Source organism: Aotus nancymaae, unplaced genomic scaffold (genome assembly GCF_030222135.1).
Source record: "Aotus nancymaae isolate 86718 unplaced genomic scaffold, 86718_ANA_hifiasm-v0.15.2.pri h1tg000053l, whole genome shotgun sequence".
Taxonomy (NCBI): domain Eukaryota; kingdom Metazoa; phylum Chordata; class Mammalia; order Primates; family Aotidae; genus Aotus; species Aotus nancymaae.
This window is the reverse complement of record NW_026988467.1, coordinates 20,523,095-20,549,593: the sequence shown is the minus strand read 5'-3', so window position 1 is coordinate 20,549,593 and position 26,499 is coordinate 20,523,095. Positions and strand designations below refer to the sequence as shown.

The 26,499-nt window shown below is 44.5% G+C and overlaps 1 protein-coding gene, 1 non-coding gene and 1 pseudogene across 2 annotated transcripts; 1 reads left to right on the top strand and 2 right to left on the bottom strand.

The window, feature by feature from the left end:
• Window positions 1–2,580: 2,580 nt before the first annotated feature.
• On the top strand, window positions 2,581–24,743 carry FUCA1 (alpha-L-fucosidase 1). Its single transcript, XM_064363454.1, has 8 exons — window positions 2,581–2,982; window positions 5,000–5,134; window positions 7,442–7,579; window positions 14,036–14,141; window positions 17,606–17,806; window positions 21,587–21,777; window positions 23,659–23,758; window positions 23,977–24,743. Exons 1-8 carry the CDS (start codon window positions 2,585–2,587, stop codon window positions 24,115–24,117), a joined length of 1,410 nt encoding a protein of 469 aa, XP_064219524.1. The 5' UTR covers window positions 2,581–2,584; the 3' UTR covers window positions 24,118–24,743.
• Window positions 3,119–3,225, bottom strand: LOC135269607 (U6 spliceosomal RNA). Its single transcript, XR_010337857.1, has one exon. It is a non-coding gene; the product is annotated as a U6 spliceosomal RNA (small nuclear RNA).
• On the bottom strand, window positions 8,985–10,419 carry LOC110567813 (zinc finger and BTB domain-containing protein 14-like; annotated as a pseudogene).
• Window positions 24,744–26,499: the final 1,756 nt, after the last annotated feature.

The following is a 26,499-nucleotide window of genomic DNA, read 5'->3' as shown; positions in this document are numbered from 1 at the left end:
TCAACAAAATCTGGCAGAAGAAGAAACAGAATATAAAGAAAATAGCTGTGGGCTATTTTTAGTAGAAACCCCGTTTCTACTAAAAAAATAAAAATTAGCTGGGCGTGGTGGCATGTGCCTGTAATCCCAGCTACTTGGGAGCCCGAGGCAGGAGAATCGCTTGAACCTGTGAGGTGGAGGTTGCACTGAGCCAAGATTGTGTCGCAGCACTCCAGCCTGGGCAACAAAGCAAGACTCCATCTCAAAAAAAAGAAAAAGAAAATAGCTGTGATTCAGCAATAGTCATTGTCTCTCCCTGTCACTGACAGATGAGGGAGTGCTGGGTTCTGTCAACATAGGCTCTGACTTCTCATGAGGTGCAAGAAAGAAGCAGCATGAACAAAGGCATAAATTTCAAGCCTGAAAACCTGGATTCTAGTCCCACCTCTGACCCAAACTAGCTGCATGACCTTGGGCAACCCCTACTCTGGGCTTCAGTTCCCTTCTGTGTACAATGGAAAGGTAGGGAAGAGGACGGTCCCTAGGATCTCCAAAGTCCTTTCCAACTCTGACACGCTGCCATCCTCTCACTTGCATGGAAACTGAGTGTGCCACATGGAGTCATGAGACTTCTGACTTCTTTTTTTTTTTATTTTTGAGATGGAGTCTGGCTCTGTCACCCAAGCTGGAGTGCAGTGGCTCTATCGCAGCTCACTGCAACCTCCACCTCCCAGGTTCAAGCAGTTCTCCTTCCTCAGCCTCTCAAGTAGTTGAGATTACAGGCATGCACCACCATGCCCAGCTAATTTTTGTATTTTTAGTAGAGATGGGGTTTCACCATGTTGGTCAGGCTGGCCTCAAACTACGACCTTAGGTGATCCGCCTATCTTGGCCTTCCAAAGTGCTGGGATTACAGGTGTGAGCCACCACGCCCAGTCAGAGACTTCTGACTTCTGTATTTCCCTCATTGATGGCCTCACCTCCCATTTTAGCATGTGCAGCATGTGTGCACATTGTAAAGGTAATGGAGAACTTCCCTGCCAGGCAATCCTAGGGGGTCCTCTTGGCTCTCCACTTTCTTCTTTTCCTTTCTTTTCTTTTCTTTTCCCTCCCTCCCTTCCTTCATTTCTTTCTTTCCCTCTTGCTTTCTCTCTTTGTTTCTCTCTTTCTGTCTTTTTTTTCTTTCTTTTGACATTGTCTGGCTCTGTCGTCCAGACTGGAGTGCAATGGCATGATCTTGGCTCACTGCAACTTCCACCTCCCAAGTCCAAGCAATTCTCCTGCCTCAGCCTCCCGAGTAGCTGGGATTACAGGCGTGCACCATCATGCCCAGCTAGGCTCTCCACTTTCTGCCCCTGGTTTTCTAAAAATTGTCCTCCGTGGAGACCTGTGCATGGCTCTTCTATTCCCAGGTAGAAACTAAGCTATTTGAAATGCCTCAGAATTCCCAAAGAAAGCTCAGTAAGTACCTGACAGATGAAACGGTCACACCTGCTCCCCCTCTTTCAGTACCGACTTTTCTCCCTCCTCTCCCCTCATGTTTCCCCTCATCATCCCTCTACCTCCTTATTTCTGTCAGGGCTGTTAGATATCCTTCCAGTCTGGTGTCCCTGCCTCCAGCCTTTTGCTACGGGACAACTCAAAAGCCCGTTATGGCTCCTAAGTGATCACTAAATGAAACTCGTGATCTGTCTTCAGCCTAACCCTGCAGGATTTTTACAGCAAAATGGGCTACTCCAGAGGCGTGATCACTGTTCAGTTCACTACACTTCCCGGGCTCAAGCAATCCAGAGTCTCCCACCTCAGCCTCCCGAATAGCTGGGGCTCCAGGCATGCATCACCACGCCAAGCTCATTTTGTTTATTTATTTAAACGGAGTTTTGCTCTTATTGCCCAGGCTGGAGTGCAATGGCACGATCTTGGCTCACCGGAACCTCTGCCTCGCGGGTTCAAGCGATTCTCCTGCCTCAGCCTCCAGAGTAGCTAGGATCACAGGCATGCGCCACTACGCCCGGGTAACTTTGTATTATGTTTTTTTTTATTTAGTAGAGACGGGGTTTCTCTATTTTGGTCAGACTAGTCTCGAACTCCCGACCTCAGGTGATCCGCCCGCCTCGGCCTCCCAAAGAGCTGGGATTACAGACGTGAGTCACTGCGTCCAGCCTGTTTATTTTTTGTATTGACAGCCTAGTCTTGAATTTGTAGTGACAGGCTAGTCTTGATCGCTCAGAGCGATCCTCCCGCCTCGACTTCCCAAAGTGTTAGGATTACAGGCGTGAGCCACTGCGCCCGGTTCAATGGACTTCTTAAATGTGAGTTCTCCGCACACGCTGGGCCTTCCTGACCTCCCCGATTTAACCTCTCAGTTAAGTCCCTTTTCAAGGTTTTATTCGTCCTTCAGTGAAGCGCTGTCAACGCCTCCCTGGGTTTTTCTCACTTTGAGCACCAGAGGGCGCTCCTCCAACCCGAAGAGGAAGCGACTCGAGCCAAACAGTCCGGGTTGTCCCGCCCCTTTTTCCTTCCGGGCCAATCGTTAGCCAGAGTGGGCGGAGCGCGCGCCGGGTAGCTGCGGGTTAGGAGTGGGCCGCGTCGCCGCCTGGCAGCGATGCGGGCTTCGGGGGTGAGGTCGCTGCCGGCGTGTCCCGCGCTGCTGCTGCTGCTGCTCCTCCTCCTCCTCCTCGGAGCCGCCGAGTCGGTGCGTCGGGCCCAGCCTCCGCGCCGCTACACCCCGGACTGGCCGAGCCTAGACTCTCGGCCGCTGCCGGCCTGGTTCGACGAGGCCAAGTTCGGGGTGTTCGTGCACTGGGGCGTGTTCTCGGTGCCCGCCTGGGGCAGCGAGTGGTTCTGGTGGAACTGGCGGGGCGTGGGGCGGCCGGAGTACCAGCGCTTCATGCGCGACAACTACCCGCCCGGCTTCAGCTACGCCGACTTCGGGCCGCAGTTCACCGCGCGCTTCTTCCACCCTGAGGAGTGGGCCGACCTCTTCCAGGCCGCGGGCGCCAAGTGAGTGTGGTCGCGGGGGGCGACGCCCCTTCCCGGCTCGGGCGGCAGACGGGAGGTAGGGCTGGGCGGCCAGCCGGGGCGCGCAGCTGCCGGTCGCCTCCACGACCCCAGGGCCCGCGTGTGACCTCCTGCGGTTAAATATATGGAACGCTTCACGAATTTGCGTGTCATCCTTGTGCAGGGGCCATGCTAATCTTCTCTGTATCGTTCCAATTTTAGTATATGTGCTGCCGAAGCGAACACGAGAATGGTTTTTACATTTTTAAAGGATTGTAAATTTTTTTTTTTTTGAGATGGAGTCTCACTCTGTCGCCCAGGCTGGAGTGCAGTGGCGTGATCTCGGCTCACTGCAACCTCCTCCTCCTGGGTTCAACCGTTTCTCCTGCCTCAGCCTCCCAAGTAGCTGGGGCTACAGGCGCCCAGCACTACACCGTGTATTTTTAGTAGAGACGGGGTTTCATCATGTTGGCCAGGATGGTCTCCATCTCCTGACCTCATTATCCGCCCACCTCGGCCTAACAAATGCTAGGATTACAGACATGAGCCACCGCGCCTGGCCGATTGTAAAGTTTTTTAAAGAAGAATATGCTACAGAGAGGAATGTGGCCCACAAAGCCTAAAATAAAATACTATGTGACCCTTCTAGTTCTGGAGTTCCCTACTCTGTTGGGTGATTAAATCATAATATGCAGGCATTACCTATTTTTCTGCTATAAAAGCATGAGATCAGGAGATCGAGTTCATCTGGCTAACATGGTGAAACCCCATCTCTATTAAAAATACAAAACATTAGCCAGGTGTGGTGGCACACGCCTGTAGTCCCAGCTACTCCGGAGGCTGAGGCAGGAGAATCACTTGAACCTGGGAGGCAGAGTTTGCAGTGAGCTGAGATCGCGCCACTGCACTCCAGCCTGGGCAACAGAGCAAGACTCCATCTGAAAAAAAAAAAAAAAAAAAAGAGTTTGCTGACTCCTGTCACCTGCTCATTTTGTTTCCCAGCACTGTGTTTTGCTTATAGTCCTGCTGTAAAACTCTGAGATGTTGATTAGATATAGACTTTAGGAGTCATGATTTGTACCTTCTTTATAGCTATCAAGTCCCTGGGTCATATGATGAAATACTTCAGTTGTTTTTTATCTGTGCCATTGCTTCTTGCATTGTAAGGTTTTTGTAACACTCACCGTTCTTAACCCAAAATAGGCTTTCAACACTTCCCTTTGCTCCCAGTTACTGGGTCTTTTGTCACCTCTATAATAAATGAGAGGCAATTTACATAGGCTTGATAAACCAAACAGCTTAGTTTTCTGTTTTTGTTGTTTTGAGACAGAGTTTTGCTCTGTTGCTCAGGCTGAAGTACAGTAGCACGATCTCAACTCACTGCAACCTCCACCTGCCAGGCTCAAGTGATTCTCATGCCCCAGCCTCTCAAGTACCTGGGACTACAGGCACGCGCCATTATGCCCGGCTAATTTTTATATTTTTAGTAGAGATGTGTTTTCACCATATTGGCCGGGTTGGTCTTGAACCCCTGACTTTAGGTAATCTGCCTGCCTGCCTTGGCCTCCCAAAGTGCTAGGATTACAGGTGTGAGCCACCATGCCTGGCCAGCAAACAACTTAGTTTTCTGTCATCTGCCATTTCCAATAGAGACAGTAGAGACCTTTCTCCTTCAAGGCAAAGGGTGGAAGAAAGTTAATCATTTATACCAGAAGTGTTGAAGAATCAGAGAGCTAAGGTGCACTTCTTTTCCCTTACCTACTCCTTCCTTCCCTCTGGGCCTCCTCCTTCACTGGGGACTGAGGACTGGGACTTCCTCAAATCTGCTGTCATTCTTGGAGCAATGCCCAAGAGGAATTGTGACTGCAGCAGCTTCCTGGATATCACTTACAGTCACTGGTACAAGTACATTTGTTGTGGTCAAGTTCTTTCAGCCATTTAAAAAGCCTCAGGCATGCTGGGCAAGTTCATGCAAGTTCACTGCCCACTTCCTTTGCTCATGTGGTTTTGCTGTCCACAGGTATGTAGTTTTGACGACAAAGCATCATGAAGGCTTCACAAACTGGCCTAGTCCTGTGTCCTGGAACTGGAACTCCAAGGACGTGGGGCCTCATCGGGATTTGGTTGGTGAATTGGGAACAGCTCTGCGGAAGAGGTGGGTGTCTAGGGATGGTTGCTCTGTCATTTCTTTGGATCTGGCTGTCCAGAGTTCTGTCCCTTCTCTACTCTTGTGTGTTTTCTAGGTTTGTATTTAGCAACTGGCCTGAAGTGCTTCTGGCCTTTGAATTAGCAGTGTTTGATGCTTCACAGTTTTCACGTGACCAAAGGGGACACCATTAGAGAAGTTAATGGCTGTGTCTGTTTAGATGGATACACAACATAGACCACAGTGCTACTTGATGTCCTGTTTGAGGAGTAGTGTCTGTATAAATCATAAAATTTGATTGGAACACAGTCATGCTTATTCATTTATACATTGTCTATGACTGTTTTTGAGCTACAATTTGAGAGCTGAAATAGAGACCAAATGGCCTGCAAAATCTAAAATACTATCTGGACCTTTAAGAGTTTGCTGCTGACTTGGCTGAGCCTGGTGGCTCACACCTGTAATCCCAGCGCTTTGGGAGGCCGAGGCAGGTGGATCATGAGATCAGGAGATCGAGTTCATCTGGCTAACATGGTAAAACCCCATCTCTATTAAAAATACAAACATTAGCCAGGTGTGGTGGCACACGCCTGTAGTCCCAGCTACTCCGGAGGCTGAGGCAGGAGAATCACTTGAACCTGGGAGGCAGAGTTTTCAGTGAGCTGAGATCGCGCCACTGCCCTCCAGCCTGGGCAACAGAGCAAGACTCCATCTGAAAAAAAAAAAAAAAAGAGTTTGCTGACTCCTGTCACCTGCTCATTTTGTTTCCCAGCACTGTGCTTTGCTTATAGTCCTGCTGTAAAACTCTGAGGTGTTGATTAGATGTGGACTTTAGGAGTCATGATTTGTACCTTCTTTATATCTATCGAGTCTCTGGGTCATATGATGAAATACTTCAGTTGTTTTTTATCTGTGCCATTGCTTCTTGCATTGTAAGGTTTTTGTAACACTCACCGTTCTTAACCCAAAATAAGCTTTTCTTTATGTGAAAAAATAGGTCATCAACCACATTTCATTTTGGGTATGTTAAGAACTATTATGTAAATCTTAGATAAATAAAACAATAAACCTACATTCATTTCAACTGTGTGGAAAATATTACTAATGATTGTTTCTGAGTAAGGTACTTTGGATATTTTATTTTCTATTTTCCAATTTCTTTAAATATAACATTTTATGATTAACAGGGAAGATTTTTTTTTTTTTTGAGACGGAGTTTCACTCTTATTACCCAGGCTGGAGTGCAATGGTGTGATCTCGGCTCACTGCAACCTCTGCCTCCCGGGTTCAGGCAGTTCTCCTGCCTCAGCCTCCTGAGTAGCTGGGATTACAGGCACGCACCACCGTGCCCAGCCAATTTTTTGTATTTTTAGTAGAGATGGGGTTTCACCATGTTGACCAGGATGGTCTCGATCTCTTGACCTCGTGATCCGCCCGCCTCGGCCTCCAAAAGTGCTGGGATTACAGGCGTGAGCCACCGCGCCTGGCCCGGGAAGATTTTATTTTATTTTATTTTATTATTTTTTATTTTATTTTATTTTATTTTATTTATTTTTTAAGATGGGGTTTCACCATGTTGGTCAGGCTGGTCTTGAACTCCCAACCTCAGGTGATCTGCCCACCTTGGCCTCCAAAATGCTTGGATTACAGGCGTGAGCCACCACGCCCGGCCTGAAGATGTTTTTAAAAACAGTACTATATGATTTTTTGTTTTGTTTTGTTTTAAGACAGAGTCTCACTCTGTCACCTAGGCTAGAGTGCAGTGGCACAATCTCAGCTCACTGCAATCTCTACCTCCTGGGCTCAAGCCATCCTCCCACTTAGTCTCCCAAGTAACTGGGACTACAGGCTCGCATCACCACACTCGGCTAATTTTTTAATTTTTTGTGGAGATGAGGTCTCACTATGTTGCCGAGGCTGGTCTCAAACTCATGGACTCAAGGGATCCTCCCACCTGAGGCTTCCAAAGTGGTGGGATTACAGGAGTGAGCCACCGTACCCAGCAGGACTATACACTATTGAGATAATTGACTTAAAAGGTAAAAGATGGTTTAAATAACACTGGTTTAAATAACATTTTGGTGTTAAGATATTTATGTATAAAAGGTAGTTATGTGTATAATCAAAAGCATAGTAAACCCCATAATTTTGCTTAAGTGAATGGTGAATAATTGAAGGAAATGGTTTTGGATCCCATCCCTCTCTACATACTCTTATGGGTGAGTTTCACTGAGATGAAAAAATGCTAAAACTGATTTTCTTTAAAATATTTGTTCTATGCCTAATGATAGTTGCTATTCTGTTTTTCTATTTAAGGAACATGCGCTATGGACTATACCACTCCCTGTTAGAGTGGTTCCATCCACTCTATCTACTTGATAAGAAAAACGGTTTCAAAACACAGCATTTTGTTAGTGCGAAAACAATGCCAGAGCTGTATGACCTTGTCAACAGGTAAGACACAGAAATATTTTGGCCTTATGACTTCTATCAATGAAATCAGAGCTTTCTATATAGGGTGCTGTCAGTGGAAGAGGGACAGGTATGAAAAAAAAAATCTAAAACACATCAAAATAATAAAAAGTAGTGGTTTTATTAAGACAAAATATGTTCTTTCCGCCTGCATTTCAGAACTTCTGTCATGTGGTCATATTGCCTTATACTTTGAAACAATCACACAAAACCTAGGATGGTAGAAAGTCAAAATTTTAGTTCCCTTCTTGCATGCCATTTCCCTATGTCAGGACCCTAGAGAGGGGGTGTTTGGCAAAAGGCAGATTTGTGTTTGAATTCTGCTTTTTTTTTTTTTTTTAACACAAAAGATTTTAAATTTATTAGTTTAAGTAAGCACACTGCATCTCCTTTATGGATAAATCATGTGCACCAGAAGCCCCAAAGCTTGATGACATTCTGTGAAGTTTCACAAATGTATCTGAAGAAGTGTATGTGTTCTTGTCCTAATTTTGATTCCAAAGAAAAATCCAATCTTAAAATCAATTAAGAAATATTTTAATCTAGGAAATCTTGGGATTGTTACACATATAAAACCTTATCTCTGAGAGCCTTTTCTACTCTTCTTACCACGGGTCCACTCACAAATCCCAGCTGGTGCACAGTGGCACTGCCCCAAATAAGAGGAACCTAAGAGTTTGGCCCCAAGACCCCACACCATCCTGGTAGGTTTGCTTGGCCTTCAGGACGTGTGACTATAGCTTCTGGGGTAGGTACAGGGCAATCAAAATCAAGGAAGAAACACTCCAGCAAAGCAACCATTATTTGTCCACAAAAACAGTGAAAGACAGTGATATAAAATTAACAAACCAAATATAAATCTAATGTCATTCTGCATTCCCAGAACTTGTTTTTATATTTGCTCAGTGTTCTTGGTCAACCACTCCTAATTTTCTGCGTCTATCTGAAGTACTTTTATTAAGTTATTAAAACTGCTCTTTTGACCATAAGTCACATAGAATTATGATGATTAGGAAATCAATTTACCTAATTATTATTCTGTGCAGAGCACCCACTAGGGTGGTGAGTGTAGAGAAATAAAAAATGGAAGTCTCTCACTTCTAAACTGGACATAGGAGTTCTCAAATTAAAATCATAAAAAAGAGGGAGGGGGCGCTTACTGGCAACATTAATACTAGACAGCAGACAGGACAGTGAAACGGTTTGGTCAGAACCGAGGAGCATCATTTTCTTGAAAAGTCTTAAAAACACCTAACCAAGCACTGCCTGAAGTCCAGTGAATACAATGTTCCATACATTTCCACAAAAATATAGTAACTGGCATTCATTATGATCCACGTCATCTCAGTCTCCACTTCCCAGGCAAAGTGTCCCTGTCCCACCCCCTTTAGCTACAGGCTATCGTTTCCAGCTGCTGCTCTGCTTCTGCAGCCATTGCTGCCACCTGCAACTGTTCCGTCTCACTCTGGATGGCACTGGGGGTAACCTGCTTACTTTCACTGTGCATATTGTTCTCATGCCTTTTCAGATCAGATGCCTTGGCAAATGCCTTGGTGCAGGAGCCACACACAAAAGGCTTTTCCCCTTTGTGTCTTCTTCCATGATCCTTGAGGTGAGACTTATGTTTGAAGGCTTTGTCACACATGTGGCACGCAAATGGTCTTTCATTACTGTGAAAACTCTCGTGCTTCTTTAAGTCTGGGGCGCAGATAAATGATTTTCCACACACCTCACAGCTATAGGGGTTATAGCCCGTGTGGATTTTTAGGTGTTCTTTCAGGTGGGCCTGTGTGGTGAAACCTTTTGTGCACATTTCACAAACAAAAGGTCTGTCTGCCGTGTGGAGTTTCTCATGCTTCCTCAATCTGCCTTTATCAGAAAACGTCTTCCCCCACGCCTGGCAGGCAATCTGCTCCCGATAGTGACCATAAAGCAAATACTCAAACTTCATGTCACTGGCGGCCGTTGTCCAGCCTGGTGTCTGTTCATCTTTCACTTCACTCATCCCATCATTAAATGTTAAGGCTTGGGTCTGGGACCCCAAGTCTTGATTCTGGGGTCTCCATGGATTCTACTTCCTGGCTGTAGCAATTGACCTTCCGAACTTCCTCACTCCCCAGCTCTTTCAGGATCGCTTCCTGAACCCTGAGTGTTGTGGTGGGTGACTTGCCGTCCTCCTGACTTGGGGGGGGTGCCTTCTACTGTGTCATCAGAAGGACTGTCATCCTGATCCCCGATTTCCTCTACATCATCATCCTGGCTGTCAGCAGCATCACCAATGGGGCGATTTATTTTGAGACAATACTTACTTTTGGACTGACCATTGTTTTCATCGGGACTGGACACGTCGCGCTTTTGAGAACACAGTTTATCCAAAAATCGGATACCAAGAATCTGACCTGATGACATCATTAAGTTAACATCTTCCTTTTTCACAGAAATCTTTGCTGTGTACTTGTAGTTCAGGACCTCTTTGAATATATCAGAACCAAGGATATCTATTTCTATGACTGAAGAACTATCAACCTCAAGCTTCTTGAAAAGCTTTTTAAAGTAGGTGCTGCAGGCAGCAAGAACACATCTATGTGCTCTGAATTTCACATGCTCAACCACAATAGCAATATCACAAAATTCTCCTTCCAGGCGTTGTTCATTTAGTGTTTTCAGAAACAGAGTTTTTTGATCATCGTCATTATATTTAATGGTTTCAGACATACTGATGAAAAACTCCATGAACAACTCAGGCTTTTATCTTAATGCCTTAAACACCAAAATCTTCAGATCAGAGTAACTCTGATCAGGAGCACGCCAGACCGAAAGAACTCCATCCTGCAGACCCATATCCGCGCCGCGTCGCTGGCAGCCACCGTACATCCTGGAGCTGGCTGGTGCTCCAGAGCTTGGCGAGAATGCGCGTCTCGACTTCTGGCTTCTGTTACTTACAAGCCTTAAACAGAACACTCTCCTGAGCTTGATTCTCACTCTGTAAAGTGAGGATGATAACATCTTCTTTAACTGGGTTCAGTGGCTCACCCTTGTAATCCTAGCAGAGGTGGGTGGATCACCTGAGGTCAGGAGTTGGAGACCAGCCTGGCCAACATGGTGAAACCCCGTCTCTACTAAAAATACAAAAATTAGCCAGGCATAATGGTGCATGCCTGTAATCTCAACTGCTTGGGAAGCTGAGGAAGGAGAATTGCTTGAACCCGGGAGGTGGAGGTTGCAGTGAGCTGAGATCACGCACTCCAGCCTGTGTGACAGGAGCAAGACTCCATCTCAAATAATAATAATAATAATAATAATGCCTTCTTTGTAGGGCTCAGAATAGTATGTGAAATGAATCTGTCATGGTGCCTGGTACAAAGTAAGGGTATTGTTATTATTATCATTATTCGTTAAATGATCACTTTCACTTAGGGATTTGTCACTAGTCTTCACCATGTTTTATTCCTAGTTTGCCTTTCTTGAGCCTGGGGGCTCATAGAGGACGGTAGACCCTTAAAAATTCAGAGACAGCTGTCTGGACTCTCACTTTAGAGCAAAGGAAAATCACCTTTAGCCAGGCACAGTGGCTCATGCCTATAATCCCAGCATTTTGGGAGGCTATGGCAGGTGGATCACTTGAGGTCAGAAGTTCGAGACCAGTGTGCCCAACATGGTGAAACCTTGTCTCTACTAAAAATGCAAAAATTAGCCAGGCATGGTGGTGCATGCCTCTAGTCCCAGCTACTTGGGAGGCTGAGGCAGGAGAATCACTTGAACCCAGGGGGCTGTTGCAATGAGCCAAGATTGTGCTACTGCACTCCAGCCTGGGCTACAGAGCAAAACTCTGTCTCCAAAAAAAAAAAGAAAGAAAGAAAAAGAAGGCCAGGTGCTGTGGCTCATGCGTATAATCCCAGCACTTTGGGAGGCCGAGGCAGGTGGATCACAAGGTCAAGAGATCGAGACCATCCTGGTCAACATGGTGAAACCCCGTCTCTACTAAAAATACAAAAATTAGCCAGGCATGGTGGCGCACGCCTGTAGTCCCAGCTACTTGGGAGGCTGAGGCTGGAAAATTGCTTGAACCCAGGAGGCGGAGGTTGCGGTGAGCTGCGATCGAGCCATTGCACTCCAGCCTGGGTAACAAGAGCGAAACTCCATCTCAAAAAAAAAAAAAGAAAAAGAAAGAAAAGAAAAAAATTACCTTGTATCCAGATTCTATCCAGATGACTTCTCTTAAGAAAATAGTAACAGTTGACTGGATGTGGTGGTTTACGCCTGTAATCCCAGCACTTTGGGAGGCCAAGGTGGGTGGATTATGAAGTCAGGAGTTCAAGACCAGCCTGGTCAACATGGTGAAACCCTGTCTCTGCTGAAAATACAAAAATTAGCTGGGCATGGTGGCATGTGCCTGTAATCCCAGCTACTCGGGAAGCTGAGGCAGGAGAATCACTTGAACCCGGGAGAGGGAGGTTGTGGTGAGCCAAGATTACGCCACTGCACTCCAGGCTGGGCAACAGAGCAAGACTCCATCTCAAAAAAAAAAAAAAGAAAAAAAAATAGTAACAGTTGTAAGAGACCATCAGAGGCATACACAGATTTGGACATTACTGAATCTGAAATCCCCATTCTTTTTTCTTACTTGGCTGTGTTGCCTTGAACCAACTACTTAATCTTTCAAGATCTTGATTTTTCTCTCTCTGAAGTGGGGATAATAATATATCATAGAGTCATGAGAACTAAAGAGGTAATGAGTTTAAATTGCCTAGTACAATTTCTTACACACAGGAAATCACAGACCATCTGTGTGATATCTCGCCACTTAGTGATCTTCCTAGAGTTTACTTGCCTAATTATGGTGTACAGTGGACAGTTTGGCATCAGGCAGATTTGTATTTGAGTTCCAGTTCCTGTTACTTACAAGCCTTGTCACCTAAAACAAATTGCCCTGCTGAGCAGCAAATTCTTGCTGCTCAAATGAGAATAATAATGCTTACCATATAGGTATATACATATGTATTTATATACATGCACACAACACACATGCCTTATAAAGCTCAGAGTAATAATACACTAAAGGTACAAATGGGGCTCCAATGGATTCTATAAATCCTCTACAGTACAGACTTTGGTCATTATCCACAAAAATGCATTTTGGGAATAGTTCAAACTCTTGAAACATCTTCAAAGCAAATCTTAGTCTTACAGTCCTGAAGCACCATTTTGTTTTCTTTCCTTCCTTGAAACACCGTTCTTAATTGGAATTAGTTGCTGAAAGGGAGCCAAATTGCTTGTATGCTGATTATACCTCCATTTTATTTCTTTTTTTTTTTTCTTTTTTCTTTTTTGAGACGAAGTTTCGCTCTTGTTACCCAGGCTGGAGTGCAATGGCGCAATCTCGGCTCACCGCAACCTCCGCCTCCTGGGTTCAGGCAATTCTCCTGCCTCAGCCTCCTGAGTAGCTGGGATTACAGGCACACGCCACCATGCCCAGCTAATTTTTTGTATTTTTAGTAGAGACGGGGTTTCACCATGTTGACCGGGATGGTCTCGATCTCTTGATCTCGTGATCCACCCACCTCGGCCTCCCAAAGTGCTGGGATTACAGGCGTGAGCCCCCCCACCCGGCCCCTTACACCTCCATTTTCTAAAAAGGCATAAAGAAAAAGATTAGGCCAGGCACAGTGGCTCATACTTGAAATCCCAGCACTTTGAGAAGCCAAGGCAGGTAGATCACTTGAGGCCAGGAGTTCAAGACCAGCCTGGCCAAGATGGCAAAACACAGTCTCTACTGAAAATACAGAACTTACCCAGGCATGGTGCTGCACACCTGTAATCCCAGCTACTTGGGTGGCTGAAGCATGAGAATCTCTTGAACCTAGCAGGTGAAGGTCGCAGTGAGCTGAGATCAAAGCACGGCACTCCAGTCTGGGGGACAAAGCAAGACACTGTGTCAAAAAAAAAGGAAGAAAGGAAAAGATCAGGAGGAAATATACCAAAATGCTATGTTTGTTTTATTTATTTATTTTTTCTTTGATCTCCGTACTTTAGGATGTGTTTGTTTTAAACAGTGGTTTTATTAGCAAACTGATTTGTTGTCATCTCTTCAACTTTCCACATCCTCTACACTGTGATAATTTTTATGGCGCATACTTTAAAAATGGAGGAAAATTAATTTGAAATATTTGTTGCAAAAATCAGTCCACCAGTCAGGTGCAGTGGTGTGCACCTGTAGTCTCAACTACTCAGGAGGCTGAGACAGGAGGATCACTTGAGCCCAGGAATTGGAGTCTCTAGTGCACTATGATTGCACCTGTTTATTGATAACCACTGCACTCAAGCCTGGGTAACATAGCAAGACCCCCATCTCTAAAAAAAAAAAAAAAAATTGGTCCATGAGACTTTACTGTGAACATATTCAGATAATAAGCTCTGTCCTGATCACATGTCTTCCAGCTATAAGCCTGATCTGATCTGGTCTGATGGGGAGTGGGAAGCTCCTGATACTTACTGGAACTCCACAAATTTCCTTTCCTGGCTCTACAATGATAGCCCTGTCAAGGTATGTGATTATATGACTTCTTCTTATTTATCTCTTACGAAGAAAGGAAGTACAAGGAGTCAAACTCTGGAGTAGACAGCATCAGCAATAATAAACAGTAATATCAACATGGGGACAGTAGGGACTGGGGCACTTAATGGATGTTAAAGGTTTCTCCTTTAATCTTCCCTGGCTCCCTTAGATTATAAGCTTTCTTCTCCTTTAGTTCTCCAGCACCAGGCTAGAGTGCAATGGCGTGATCTCGGCTCACTGCAACCTCTGCCTCCCAGGTTCAAATGATTCTGCCTCAGCCTCCCAATAGCTGAGATTACAGGTGCCCACCACCATGCCCAGCTAATTTTTGTATTTTTAGTAGAGACAGGGTTTCGCCATGTTGGTCAGTCTGGTCTTGATCCCCTGACCTCAGGTGATTTGCCCAACTTGGCCTCCCAAAGTGCTGGGATTATAGGCCATCATGCCCGGAAATCTCTTTTAGTTCTTTTTTTTTTTTTTGTCTTTTTGTTTTTTTCTTTTTTGTGGAGAACGGCATCTCGCTATGTTGCCCAGGCAGGTCTCGAACTCCTGGGCTTAAGCCATCCTCCTGCCTCTGCCTCCCTAAGAGCTGGGATTACAGGCATGAGCCACAGCGCCCGCATCTCTTTTAGTTCTTAACTTTGACAATACAGGTTTAAACAGTGGTAAATTTACATAGTAGAATAACAATAGTAATTACAATTCCCAGACTACTACAGAGAAAATAAACTCTATTAAGCAAACAAATGTTATAAATGAGAAAAACATCCAAAAGATATTAAAACATATAATAAAAGATAAAGAAAACATGCAAAAGACATACAGGCCAAATGCAGTAGCTCACGCCTATAATCCCAGCACATTGGGGGGCCAAGACAAGCAGGTGACTTGAGCCCAGAGTTCAAGACCAGCCTGGGCAACGTAGTGAGACCTTATCTCTACAAAACATGAACAAAATTAGCTGAGTGTGGAGGCATGGACCTGTAGTCCCACCTACTCAGGAGGCTGACGTGGGAGAATCTCTTGAGCCCAGGGGGTCGAAGCTGCAATGAACCTAGATCATGCCACTGCACTCCAGCCTGGGTGACAGAGCGAGACCCTGTCTTCAAAAAAAATAAAAAGAAAATGTATAAGATATACAAAACATACAAAATTAAATGGTAGGAATAAAATGCAAATGTCTACAATCCCACCTATTCTATGTTGATTTTATAGTTTACCTCTCAAAAGGCAAACTCATTTCCCTTATATCTAAATTCTTGGGGGAACGTTGCCCACCCAATACCCCTCCCTATCATCAACACTATTAGGCAGCGCATAATGGCTGCCCATTTAGAGTTTGTATTTTAAGTGTACTTGCAAAGTAGCAGAAACCCTATTCTTCACTATAGAAAATTTCAAAATTGCACATGTTCTAGATTTGTTGTGGATTTAAAAGAAAAATCTTAAGTGTAAAACCAGTTTGTACTGATGTTCCTTGGTAGTTCATAAACCTCTAAGGGTCTTATTGGGTCCCTATTACTAAACTCAGAAAATGGGAAGAAAGAAAAAAAAGAGATTCTATATGATGCATAGAGACAGATTAAGAGTGGTTTTCTAGAACTTGATGAATGTTTAGGACCTCACAGGTGTGCAGTTCATCCCTGGGTAATGAACTCTGATGTGATATCATATCACAGTTGTCCACATATCTGTCTCTGCGAGTCTCTGCTGGATCGTTGAGGGCAAGAACTCTGTTTTATTTACCTAAGAAACCCAGTGTCTACCACAGTGTGAGCCTCATGGTAGTTGCTGAATAAATAAGATAAGTAGGTGGGTGTTGAACCAAGAACTCAGATTGTTAATACTGCATTTTTCTCTGAAATGGCGTCTACATACCTGTTCAGGCATGGAGCCCGGTCGCTTGCTGTGTGAGGTTACAGTCAAGTGTTTGCGATGAAGGAACATCACAGAAGGAAAAACGACTAGCCAAAGATGCAGGATTGGAAAAGGGAAGAAAATGTCAACCCCAGTGCCATTTAAAAAGCATGACCAGCTAGACAGCCTGAGTCTTTTTGGCCTCTCTCTTTTTTTTTTTTTTTAGACAGAGTCTTGTTCTGTTGCCAGGTGCCAGGCTGGAGTGCAATGGCGCGATCTCGGCTCACCGCAACCTCCACCTCCCTGGGGGTTCCAGCAATTCTCCTGCCTCAGCCTCCCGAGTAGCTGGGATTACAGGCATGCGTTACCATACCCGGCTAAGTTTTTTGCGTTTTTAGTAGAGACAAGGCTTTCTCCATGTTGGTCAGGCTGGTCTTGAACTCCTGACCTCAGGTGATCCTCCTGCCTCAGCCTCCCAAAGTGCTGAGATTACAGGTGTGAGCCACCGCGCCCAGCTGTTTATTTTTATAGATAGGGTAACTAGACTTAAAAGGTAAAGTTAACTGCCTAAGACCCTTGACTACTAGGTGCTGGAGCCTGCTATGAACCTCAAAGCCCTTGATAATCTTGTGATCAGGTAATAAACTCTGATATGATGTCATATTGTAATTGTCCACATATCTGTCTCCTCCTCTACTACTCTCTGCTGGATTGTTGAGGACAAGACCTCTGTTTTTTGTTTTTCGTTTATTTATTTTTTTTTTTTTGAGACAGTGTGTTGCTCTGTCACCCACACTGGAGTGCAATGGCGTGATCTCGGCTCACTGCAGTCTCTACCTCCCCGGTTTAAGCAGTTCCTCTGCCTCAGCTTCCAGAGTAGATTACAGCCACCATACTCAGCTTATTTTTGTATTTTTAGTAGAGATGGGGTTTCACTATCTTGGCCAGGCTGGTCTTCAACTCCTGACCTTGTAATCCACCCACCTCGGCCTCCCAAAGTGCTGGGATTACAGGCGTGAGCCACCACGCCTAGGCTTTTTTTTTTTTTTCTAGTGAGATTAGTTTAAGACTTCTTTACCTAGGTAAGGTTGAGATTATATAGTTGGAAAACAGCCTGCCATGGGTTCAGATACCTGATTTGTAGTTCCAGCTTTTGAAACTGCCTAGGGGGCGTGGCCTTAGGCAGATCCTCTCCTGTCCTCTTCTCCTCTTATGGAATAAGCGGTTTACCAGATTATCTTTAAAGCAGACTCTTCCAGCCCTAACATGTATCTCTGCAGCAGGGTTTCTCTGACTCAGTACTGTTGACATTTAGGGCTGAATATTTCTTTGTTGTAGAGGCTGTCCTGTGTATTGTAGGATGTTTAGTAACATCCCTGGTCTCTACCCACTAGATGGTGTACCACCCTAGTTGTGACAATCAAAAATGTCTCTAGACTTTGCCAAATGTCCCCTCCAGAGCAAAATTGCCTCCAGTTGAGAACTGCTGCTCTAGACTAACTTTCTTGCTTCCAAATAGAGCCTTACCAAAGTGCATTACATAAAGAAGTCAAGTGGTTTTACTCCTCATGGCCAAGTATTCTTTCCCTTCTTAGGATGAGGTGGTAGTAAATGACCGATGGGGTCAGAACTGTTCCTGTCACCATGGAGGATACTATAACTGTGAAGATAAATTCAAGCCACAGAGCTTGCCAGATCACAAGTGGGAGATGTGCACCAGCATTGACAAGTTTTCCTGGGGCTATCGTCGTGTCATGGCAATGTCTGATGTTACAGAAGAATCTGAAATCATTTCGGTAAGAGCACCTTTGAGTTTTTTGTTTTTTTTTTTAAAGACGGGGTTTCACCATGTTGGTCAGGCTGGTCTTGAACTCCCGACCTCAGGTGATCCGCCCGCCTTGGCCTCCAAAGTGCTTGGATTACAGGCGTGAGCCACTACACCCGGCGAGTTTTTTGTTTTTTTAATGTTATGCAGGCAAGAGTGTAGCGGCACTATCATATCTTACTGTAACCTCAAACTCCTGGGCTCAAGTGATCCTCCCACCTCAGCCTCCTGAGTAGCTAGAACTACAGGTGTGTACCACTACATCCAGCTGATTTTTACATTTTTTTGAAGAGACAAGGTCTTGCTATGTTGCCCAGGCTGGTCTCAAACTCCTGGCCTCAAGAGATCTTCCACCCTCAGCCTCACAAAGTACTGGGTGATAGGTATGAGCCACGGCACCTGGCCTGAGTTCATTATTTTTTAACTACAGATCTCAAACCAGCTTTTTTTGTTTGTTTGTTTTGAATTACTTCTAAAACACTATATGATTGATTGATTTTAATTTTTTTTCCTTTTTTTAAATTTTACTTTTAAGTTCTGGGATACATGTGCAGAATGCACAGGTTTGTTACATAGGAATACATGTGCCATGGTGGTTTGCCGCAAACTATCAACCCTTCATCTAGGTTTTAAGCCCCGCATACATTAGGTGTTTATCCTAATGCTCTCCCTCCCCTTGTCCCCCATCCCTCTCACAGACCCCAGTGTGTGATGTTACCCTCCATGTGTCCATGTATTCTCAATGTTCAGTTCCCACTTATAAGTGAGAACATGCAGTGTTTGGTTTTCTATTCCTGTGTTAGTTTGCTGAGAATGATGGTTTCCTGCTTCATCCATGTCCCTACAGAGGACATGCACTCATTCTTTTTTATGGCTGCAAAACTAGCTTTTTTATGTAAAAGTGATGGAAGCACTCTGGATAGAAGTGCAGGTCAATAGAACCCTTTTAAGGTCATTGAATAGACAAACAGAAACCTGTCCTAAGGAAATAATTAGAATTACACAAGAAAGTTGTACAGACAGAGGTCCTTCCCAGGATTATTTTTATTTATTTATTTGAGACTGAGTTTCGCTCTGTCACCCAGGCTGGAGTGCAGTGGCATGATCTCAGCTCACTGCAATCTCTGCCTCCCGGGTGATTCAAGCGATTCTCCTGCCTCAGCCTCCTGAATAGCTAGGATTACAGACACATGCCACCATGCCTGGCTAATTTTTGTGTTTTTAGTAGAGACAGGGTTTCTTCATGTTAGCCAGGCTAGTCTTGAACTCTTGAGGTCAAGTGATTCACCCTCCTCGGCCTCCCAGAATGCTGGGATTACAGGCATGAGCCACTGTGCCCAGGCCCCAGGATTATTTTTAATTGAACATATGTATTGTTTCAATTTCTTATAACTATAAAGGGATAATTAGGTGAATTTGGAGGTTTTCCTTAACCATAAATGTTGACAAATGTAATATGGGTTAATGCTTAGAGCATTGAGCGAAAAAATAAGTTGTATATTGGCTGGGTGTTGTGGCTCATACCTGTAATGCCAACACTTTGGGAGGCCAAGGTGGGAATATTCCTTGAGGCCAGGAGTTCAAGACCGCCTAGCTAACATAGCAAGTTCCCATCTCTATTTTTTTTTCTTTTTTGTGTGTCTTGAGAATATATATATATATATATATATATATATATATATTTTTTTTTTTTTTTTTTTTAAACAAAGTTACATATTGGCTGGGCATGGTGGTGGCTCATACCTGTAATCCCAACACTTTGGGAGGTCAATGTGAGAGGATTGCTTTAGGGCAGAAATTCAAGACGAGCCTAACCAACACAGTGAGACACTCATCTCTATTTTTAAAAATAAAAATAAGTGGCCGGGCACAGTGGCTCACATCTGTAATCCCAGCACTTTAGGAGGCCAAGGAGGGTGGATCACAAGGTCAGGAGTTTGAGACCAGCCTGGCCAACATGGTGAAACCCTGTCTCTAATAAAAAATTTAAAAAAATTAGCCAGGTGTGGTTGCACACACTTGTAATCCCAGCTACTTGGGAGGCTGAGGCAGGAGAATTGCTTGAACCCAGGAGGCAGAGGTTGCAGTGAGCTGAGATTGTGCCACTGAACTCCAGCCTGGATGACAGAGCAAGACTCTGTCTCAAAAAATATATATATTAAATAAAGAAAGAAAAGTTACATATTGTTACAACTGTATAAAATTAACTACATAAGAAAAGGACTGGAAGAACACATCAAAAGTTAATGATGTGGTATCATTTGGAGTACTGTAATGAATTCTTATAATGAATTCTTTAAATTTTTTTTTTTTTTTTTTTTTTTTTTGATACAGAGTCTCGCTCTTGTTACCCAGGCTGGAGTGCAATGGCGTGATCTCGGCTCACTGCAATCTCCGCCTCCCAGGTTCAAGCAATTCTCTTGCCTCAGCCTCCCAAGTAGCTGGGAGCACAGGTGCCTACCAACAGGCCTGGGTAATTTTTGTATTTTTAGTAGAGATGGGGTTTCACCATGTTGGCCAGGCTGATCTCAAACTCTGGACCTCAGGTAATCCACCTGCCTCGGCCTCCCAAAGTGCTGGGATTATAGGCATGAGCCACTGCGCCTGGCTGAATTCTTTAAATTCTATAATGAATTTAAAATTTTCTATATATAACCCTAGTTTTTCTGGGCTGCCTAGATAGGCATAATACTTGTTCAAGGTCACAGTAAAAATATACACACCAGGCTGGGCACGGTGGCTCATGCCTGTAATCCCAGCACTTTGGGAGGCCGAGGCATGAGTTCAAGACCAACCTGGCCAATATGGTGAAACCCCAACTCTACTAAAAAATAATAAAAATTAGCCAGGTGTGGTGGTACATACTTGTAATCCCAGCTACTCAGGAGGTTGAGGCAGATCACGAGGTCAGGCGTTCAAGACCAGCCTGGCCAACATGGTGAAACTTCGTCTTGGCCAGGCGCGGTGGCTCACGCCTGTAATCCCAGCACTTTGGGAGGCCTAGGCGGGTGGATCATTTGAGGTCAGGAGTTCGAAACCAGCCTGTCCAACATAGTGAAACCCCGTCTCTACTTAAAATACAAAATTAGCTGGGCATGGTGATGCATGCCTGTAATCCCACCTACTCGGGAGGCTGAGGCAGGAGAATCGCTTGAATCTGGGAGGCAGAGGTTGTAGTGAGCCAAGATCATGCCACTGCACTCCAGCCTGGGCAACAAGAGCAAAACTCCATCTTATAGCATGATTTTTCAGTTTACTCATATGAGCCTAACCTGCTTTTATAGTGACAAAAGTATGTATATAGAATTTTTAGGCTGGATGCAGTGGCTCATGCATGTAATCCCAGCACTGTGCGAGGTCTAGATGGGCGGATCACCTGAGGTTAGGAGTTTGAGACCAGCCTGGCCAACATGGTGAAACCCTATCTCTACTAAAAATACAAAAAAATTAACTGGGTGTGGCGGTGCATGCCTGTAGTCCCAGCTACTCGGGAGGCTGAGGCATGAGAATCCCTAGAACTAGGGAGGTGGAGGTTGCAGTGAACTATGATCACACCATTGTACTCCAGCCTGGGCAACAAGAGTGAAACTCGAAACTTTGGCTCAAAAAAAACCATTTTTTTTTAAACAGCAGAAAATATGTACAAAACAAAGTGTGCCTTAGACCCTATTTCTTCTCTTACTATGTATTTTAAGCATGTTGCCAGGCTTGGCAATCATAGCTAGACTTTCATTGTTTCTGTTCTCTCCAGGAACTGATTCAGACAGTAAGTTTAGGAGGCAACTATCTTCTGAACGTTGGACCAACTAAAGATGGACTGATTGTTCCCATCTTCCAAGAAAGGCTTCTTGCTGTTGGGAAGTGGCTGAGCATCAATGGGGAGGCTATATATGCCTCCAAACCTTGGAGGGTGCAATGGGAAAAGAACGCAACATTTGTATGGTGAGACTTGTCTTCTGTTGTGTGTAAGAACAGGACTGTGCCCCATCCGGAACTGGTATCTCCTTGGGTTCACAGTGTTATAAGCCAGGCTGGAACTTGCCTCGAGAAAATCCAAAAGCTATTATTTTCCTATAAAATTTGTATACCATTTGAGTTATGTCCTCGCCTATTAGGTTATCTTTGACTAGTGAGGGGAGAGAGTGGGTTTGGTGAAAAGGGAAGAAGCAACAAAGCATCAGTCAATTTATTGAGATTATTACCCTGCCCCCTAAAAATAGTAATAATGAATGTTTGGATTGCACCTAGGGCCCCATTCTAAATTCTTTCCATTTATACTGGACTTCTGGATCTAGTTATTTGATCTTTGGCCCCAGTTTTTTCCGCTGCAGAATGGAGTGTGGATACTTTATAGTGTTGTTGTAAGGATTAAATGAGATGAGTGCCAGGCACAAACTAAGTGTTCAATTAAAGGGAACTGCTTATATTATACCAGAGAGCTTAGGTCTCTGGATCTGATCCCTCCACTAATCCCTCTGTTTTGGATGAGTTTCTGTTTAGTGGTTGTCTTAGTCCATTTTCTGTTGCTATAACTAAATCCTACAGACTGGATTTTTTTTTTTTAAGACAGTTTCACTCTGCCTCCCAGGTTCAAGCAATTCTCCTGCCTCAGCCTCCTAAGCAGCTGGCATTACAGGTACTCGCCACCATGCCCAGCTAATTTTTGTAATTTTAGTAGAGATGGGGTTTCACCTTGTTGGCCAGGCTGGTCTTGAACTCCTGGCCTCAAGTGATCCACCCACCTCTGCCTCTCGAACCTCTGGGATTACAGGCATGAACCACTGCACCTGGCTGAGACTGGATAATTTTTAAAGAATAGAGGTTTATTTAGCTCACAGTTCTGGAGGCTGGGAAGTTCCAGAGCATAGCACCAGCATCTGGTGAGGGCCTTCCTGCTACGTCATGACATGGTTGGGACAAGAGTGGTCATGTCCACTGAGGTCTCTCTTCCTCTTATAAAGCCATCAGTCCCATCATGGGGCCCTGCCTTGATTACCTTATCTGATCCTAATTACTTCCCAAAGGCCTCACTTCTAAATACTGTACCATTAAAACATATGAATTTGGGGATTAGGTTTCCAACACATGAGATTTGGGAGACACATTCAAACCATAGTGATGATGTTCATCCTCCTCAATCATAGTGAAATCTCAGAACAGGCATGGTGGCTCACATCTGTAATCCCAGCACTTTGGCAGGCCAAGCTGGGTGAATCACCTGAGGTCAGGAGTTCAAGACCAGCCTGGCCAACATGGCAAAACCTTGTCTCTACTAAAAATAGAAAAATTGCCAGGTGTGGTGGTGGATACCTGTAATCCCAGTTACTCAGGAGGCTGAGGCAGGAGAATCGCTTGAACCGAGAAAGCAGAGGTTGGAGTGAGCCGAGATCATGCCACTGCACTCCAGCCTGGGTGACAGAGCAAGACTCCATCTCAGAAAAAAAAAGAACTTAAGGAGCCAATCCAGGTGGCTTCCACTTTGGGAGGCCAATGCAAATGGATCAATCACTTGAGGCCAGGAGTTTGAAACCAGCCTGGTCAACATAGCAAAATGCCCCCTCTACTAAAAATACAAAGTTAGCTGGGCATGGTGGTGCACACCTGTAATCCAGTGACTTGGGAGGCTGAAACACAAGAATTGCTTGAACCCAGGAGGCGGAGGTTGCAGTGAGCCAAGATCACACCACTGCACTCCAGCCTGGGCGACAGAGTGAGACTGACTCAAAAAAATAATAAAATTAAATTAAAAACGGGGAATGCATAAAGTTCTATATCAGGATAACAAGCCAGGTATCTTTGACAGTGTTGTATCTGTTTTCCCAGGTATACCTCAAAAGGATCAGCTGTTTATGCCATTTTTAAGTACTGGCCAGAAAATGGACTCTTAAACCTTGTATCCCCCATAACTACCTCAACTACGAAGGTAAGCAGCCCCTGTCAGTCCTAAGATGTAACTTTCTCTAAAGGAATTGGCAGATGCTCCCTTTCTTCCTTCCCCACCGGGTTTCTCCCATATTCATACCTCTTTTAGACTGGCTTTCCTGCCCTAGCCCAGCGTGGCTGTTTTCCACCATATTCAGCTTGTATTCTATACTCATTAGTGCATTACCAATTTTTTTCATTCCCTTTTGTTTTCTGCAGATAATGATGCTGGGAATTCAAGGAGATCTAAAGTGGTCCACAGATCCAGATAAAGGTCTCCTCATCTCTCTGCCCCAGTTGCCACCCTCTGCCGTCCCTGTAGAGTTTGCTTGGACTATAAAGCTGGCAGGAGTGAAGTAATCATTTGTGTGCAAGAAGGAAGATGCACTGCCTGCTGTTTTGCTTCTTCAGTTTTCTTCTTATAGTACCATCACTATAATTAACGAACTTCTCTTCCCCACCCAGAGATGGGCTTTTCCAACACATTTCAATCAAAGGAACTGAGTATATTACCCTGATGTCTTAATGGACCAAAGATCTGAGATCCATTGCAATTATATCTGTATCAGGTCAGCAGAAGAAGGGATTGAGCAGTTAAACTTTGAGTTCATTAATTCTAATATTTGGAAATTACCTACAATGGAATCTTCCCTCTGTTCTCTAATAACCTACTTGCTAGCTCAATACCTTTAAGCCAAGTCACCCTGTTGCCTACAGGAGGAGGTGGAAAGGATTTGGCAAGCTCAACCACATGCTATTTAGTTAGCATCAGTTGTCACCAACATTCTTTCTGCAAAGGGCAGGAGAGCTTTGGGGGAAAAGAAAAGGCTTACCAGGCTGCTAATGGTCAACTCTTCAGAAATTTCCAGAGCAATCTAAGAGCACCAAATTTCGCTATGTTTACAGTGACACTATTAATAAAATGAATGTGATTCTGCTCTGTCTTTTTTAATGTGATCAAATAAAAAAATTTGTGTGTCACCTCATTTCTACCAAAAAAACATGGTGTAGCTTTCTTTTCCTGGTTTCAGCTCAGACTGCCTATAACTTTATGATCATTTTCTGGGTTTTTTTTAAAGCTTGTAGAGTCTCCTTAACGCTGAACAAAAAATGTAATTCCTGTGTTTTTTCTGCTTCTCACTTCTAGTACCATTCTTTTGAGTTGACTACCAGTTCAGCCTCTTTGTTATAGAGCTAATCAAGTTTTCTGTTTCATTTTTATTTAATAGATATATTTAGAAATCTTGTTTTGTTTTGAGGCAGAGTCTTGCTCTGTTGCCAAGGCTGGAGTACAGTGGTGCAATCTTGGTTCACTGCAACCTCCACCTCTCAGGCTCAAGTGATTAGAATTTTTTTTTTTTTTTTGGGTGGGGGTAGAGACAGGTTTCACCACATTGCCCAGGCTGGTCTCGAACTCATGGGCTCAAGTGAACCACCCACTTCAGCCTCCCAGAGTGCTGAGATTACAGGTGTGAGCCACCACACCCAACCAAATAGGTATATTTAGAAATCTTTACCCAATATTTAGGGAATATATGCTTTTCTCAAGCACATATGGAACATTTGCAAATCTCAAATACCAAAGAAGCAGCATCATAGAAGCTATTTAGTGTGTCTACAACATAATTAAATAACCATAACAAAAACTTGGAGAAGAACAAAAACCTATGTTTGGAAATTTTAAAATACACTAACTCATTGTGTTACTGATTCATAAATTGTGCCATGAGATAAAAAGAATTCCACATACATAGTTCTGGTGAGACAACTGAAGCCTGGTTGTGAAAGAAAAGTAGAAATTAGTGTAAGTAGATTAGCATAGTCAATTTTAGTTAGATCTCTTTCTGCCCAGAGTTAGAGAGCAAGTTGGTAATAATAATATTGCTTATATGGTTCTTCGCAGTCTTTTTTTTTTTGAGACTGGGTCTCGATCTGTGTCCATGCGATCTTGGCCCACTGCAACCTCCACCTCCCGGGTTCAAAGAATTCCCCACTGCAACCTCCACCTCCCGGGTTCAAACAATTCTCTGCCTCAGCCTCCGAAGTAGCTGGGCTCACAGGTACCCGCCACCACGCCCAACTAATTTTTGTATTTTTAGTAGAGATGGGGTTTCACCATCTTGGCCAGGCTGGTCTTGAACTCCTGACCTCAGGTAATCCACCGGCCTTGGCCTCAAAAAGAGCTGAGATTACAGGCATGAGCCACCACGCCCAGCCAACCTTCTTACAAATCAAGGTCCAGGTGTGTTGTTTCCTTTCCCTTAGCAGGTGGAATAGGTCTGTGGAGAGTGACAGGCACAGATGGTTTGCTATGAAGACATGGATGGAACCCCTTACAAAATGGAAGTCGGGCCGGGCGCAGTGGCTCATGCCTGTAATCCCAGCACTTTGGGAAGCCAAGGCAGGCAGATCACGAGGTCAGGAGATCGAGACTATCCTGAATAACACAGTGAAACCCCGCCTTTATTAAAAATACAAAAAATTAGCCAGGCATAGTGGCATACGCCTGTAGTCCCAGCTACTGGGGAGGTTGAGGCAGGAGAATTGCTTGAACCTGGGAGTCGGAGGTTGCAGTGAGCCTAGATCGCACCAGTGCACTCCAGCCTGGGAGACAGAGCAAGACTCTGTCTCAAAAAAAGAAAATGACGGTCCAAGGTGTGTCCTGGTTCTTAAACTTGAACTCCTGGCCTCAAGCCATTCTCCCACCTCCGCCTCCCAAAGTGCTGGGATTACAGGTGTGAA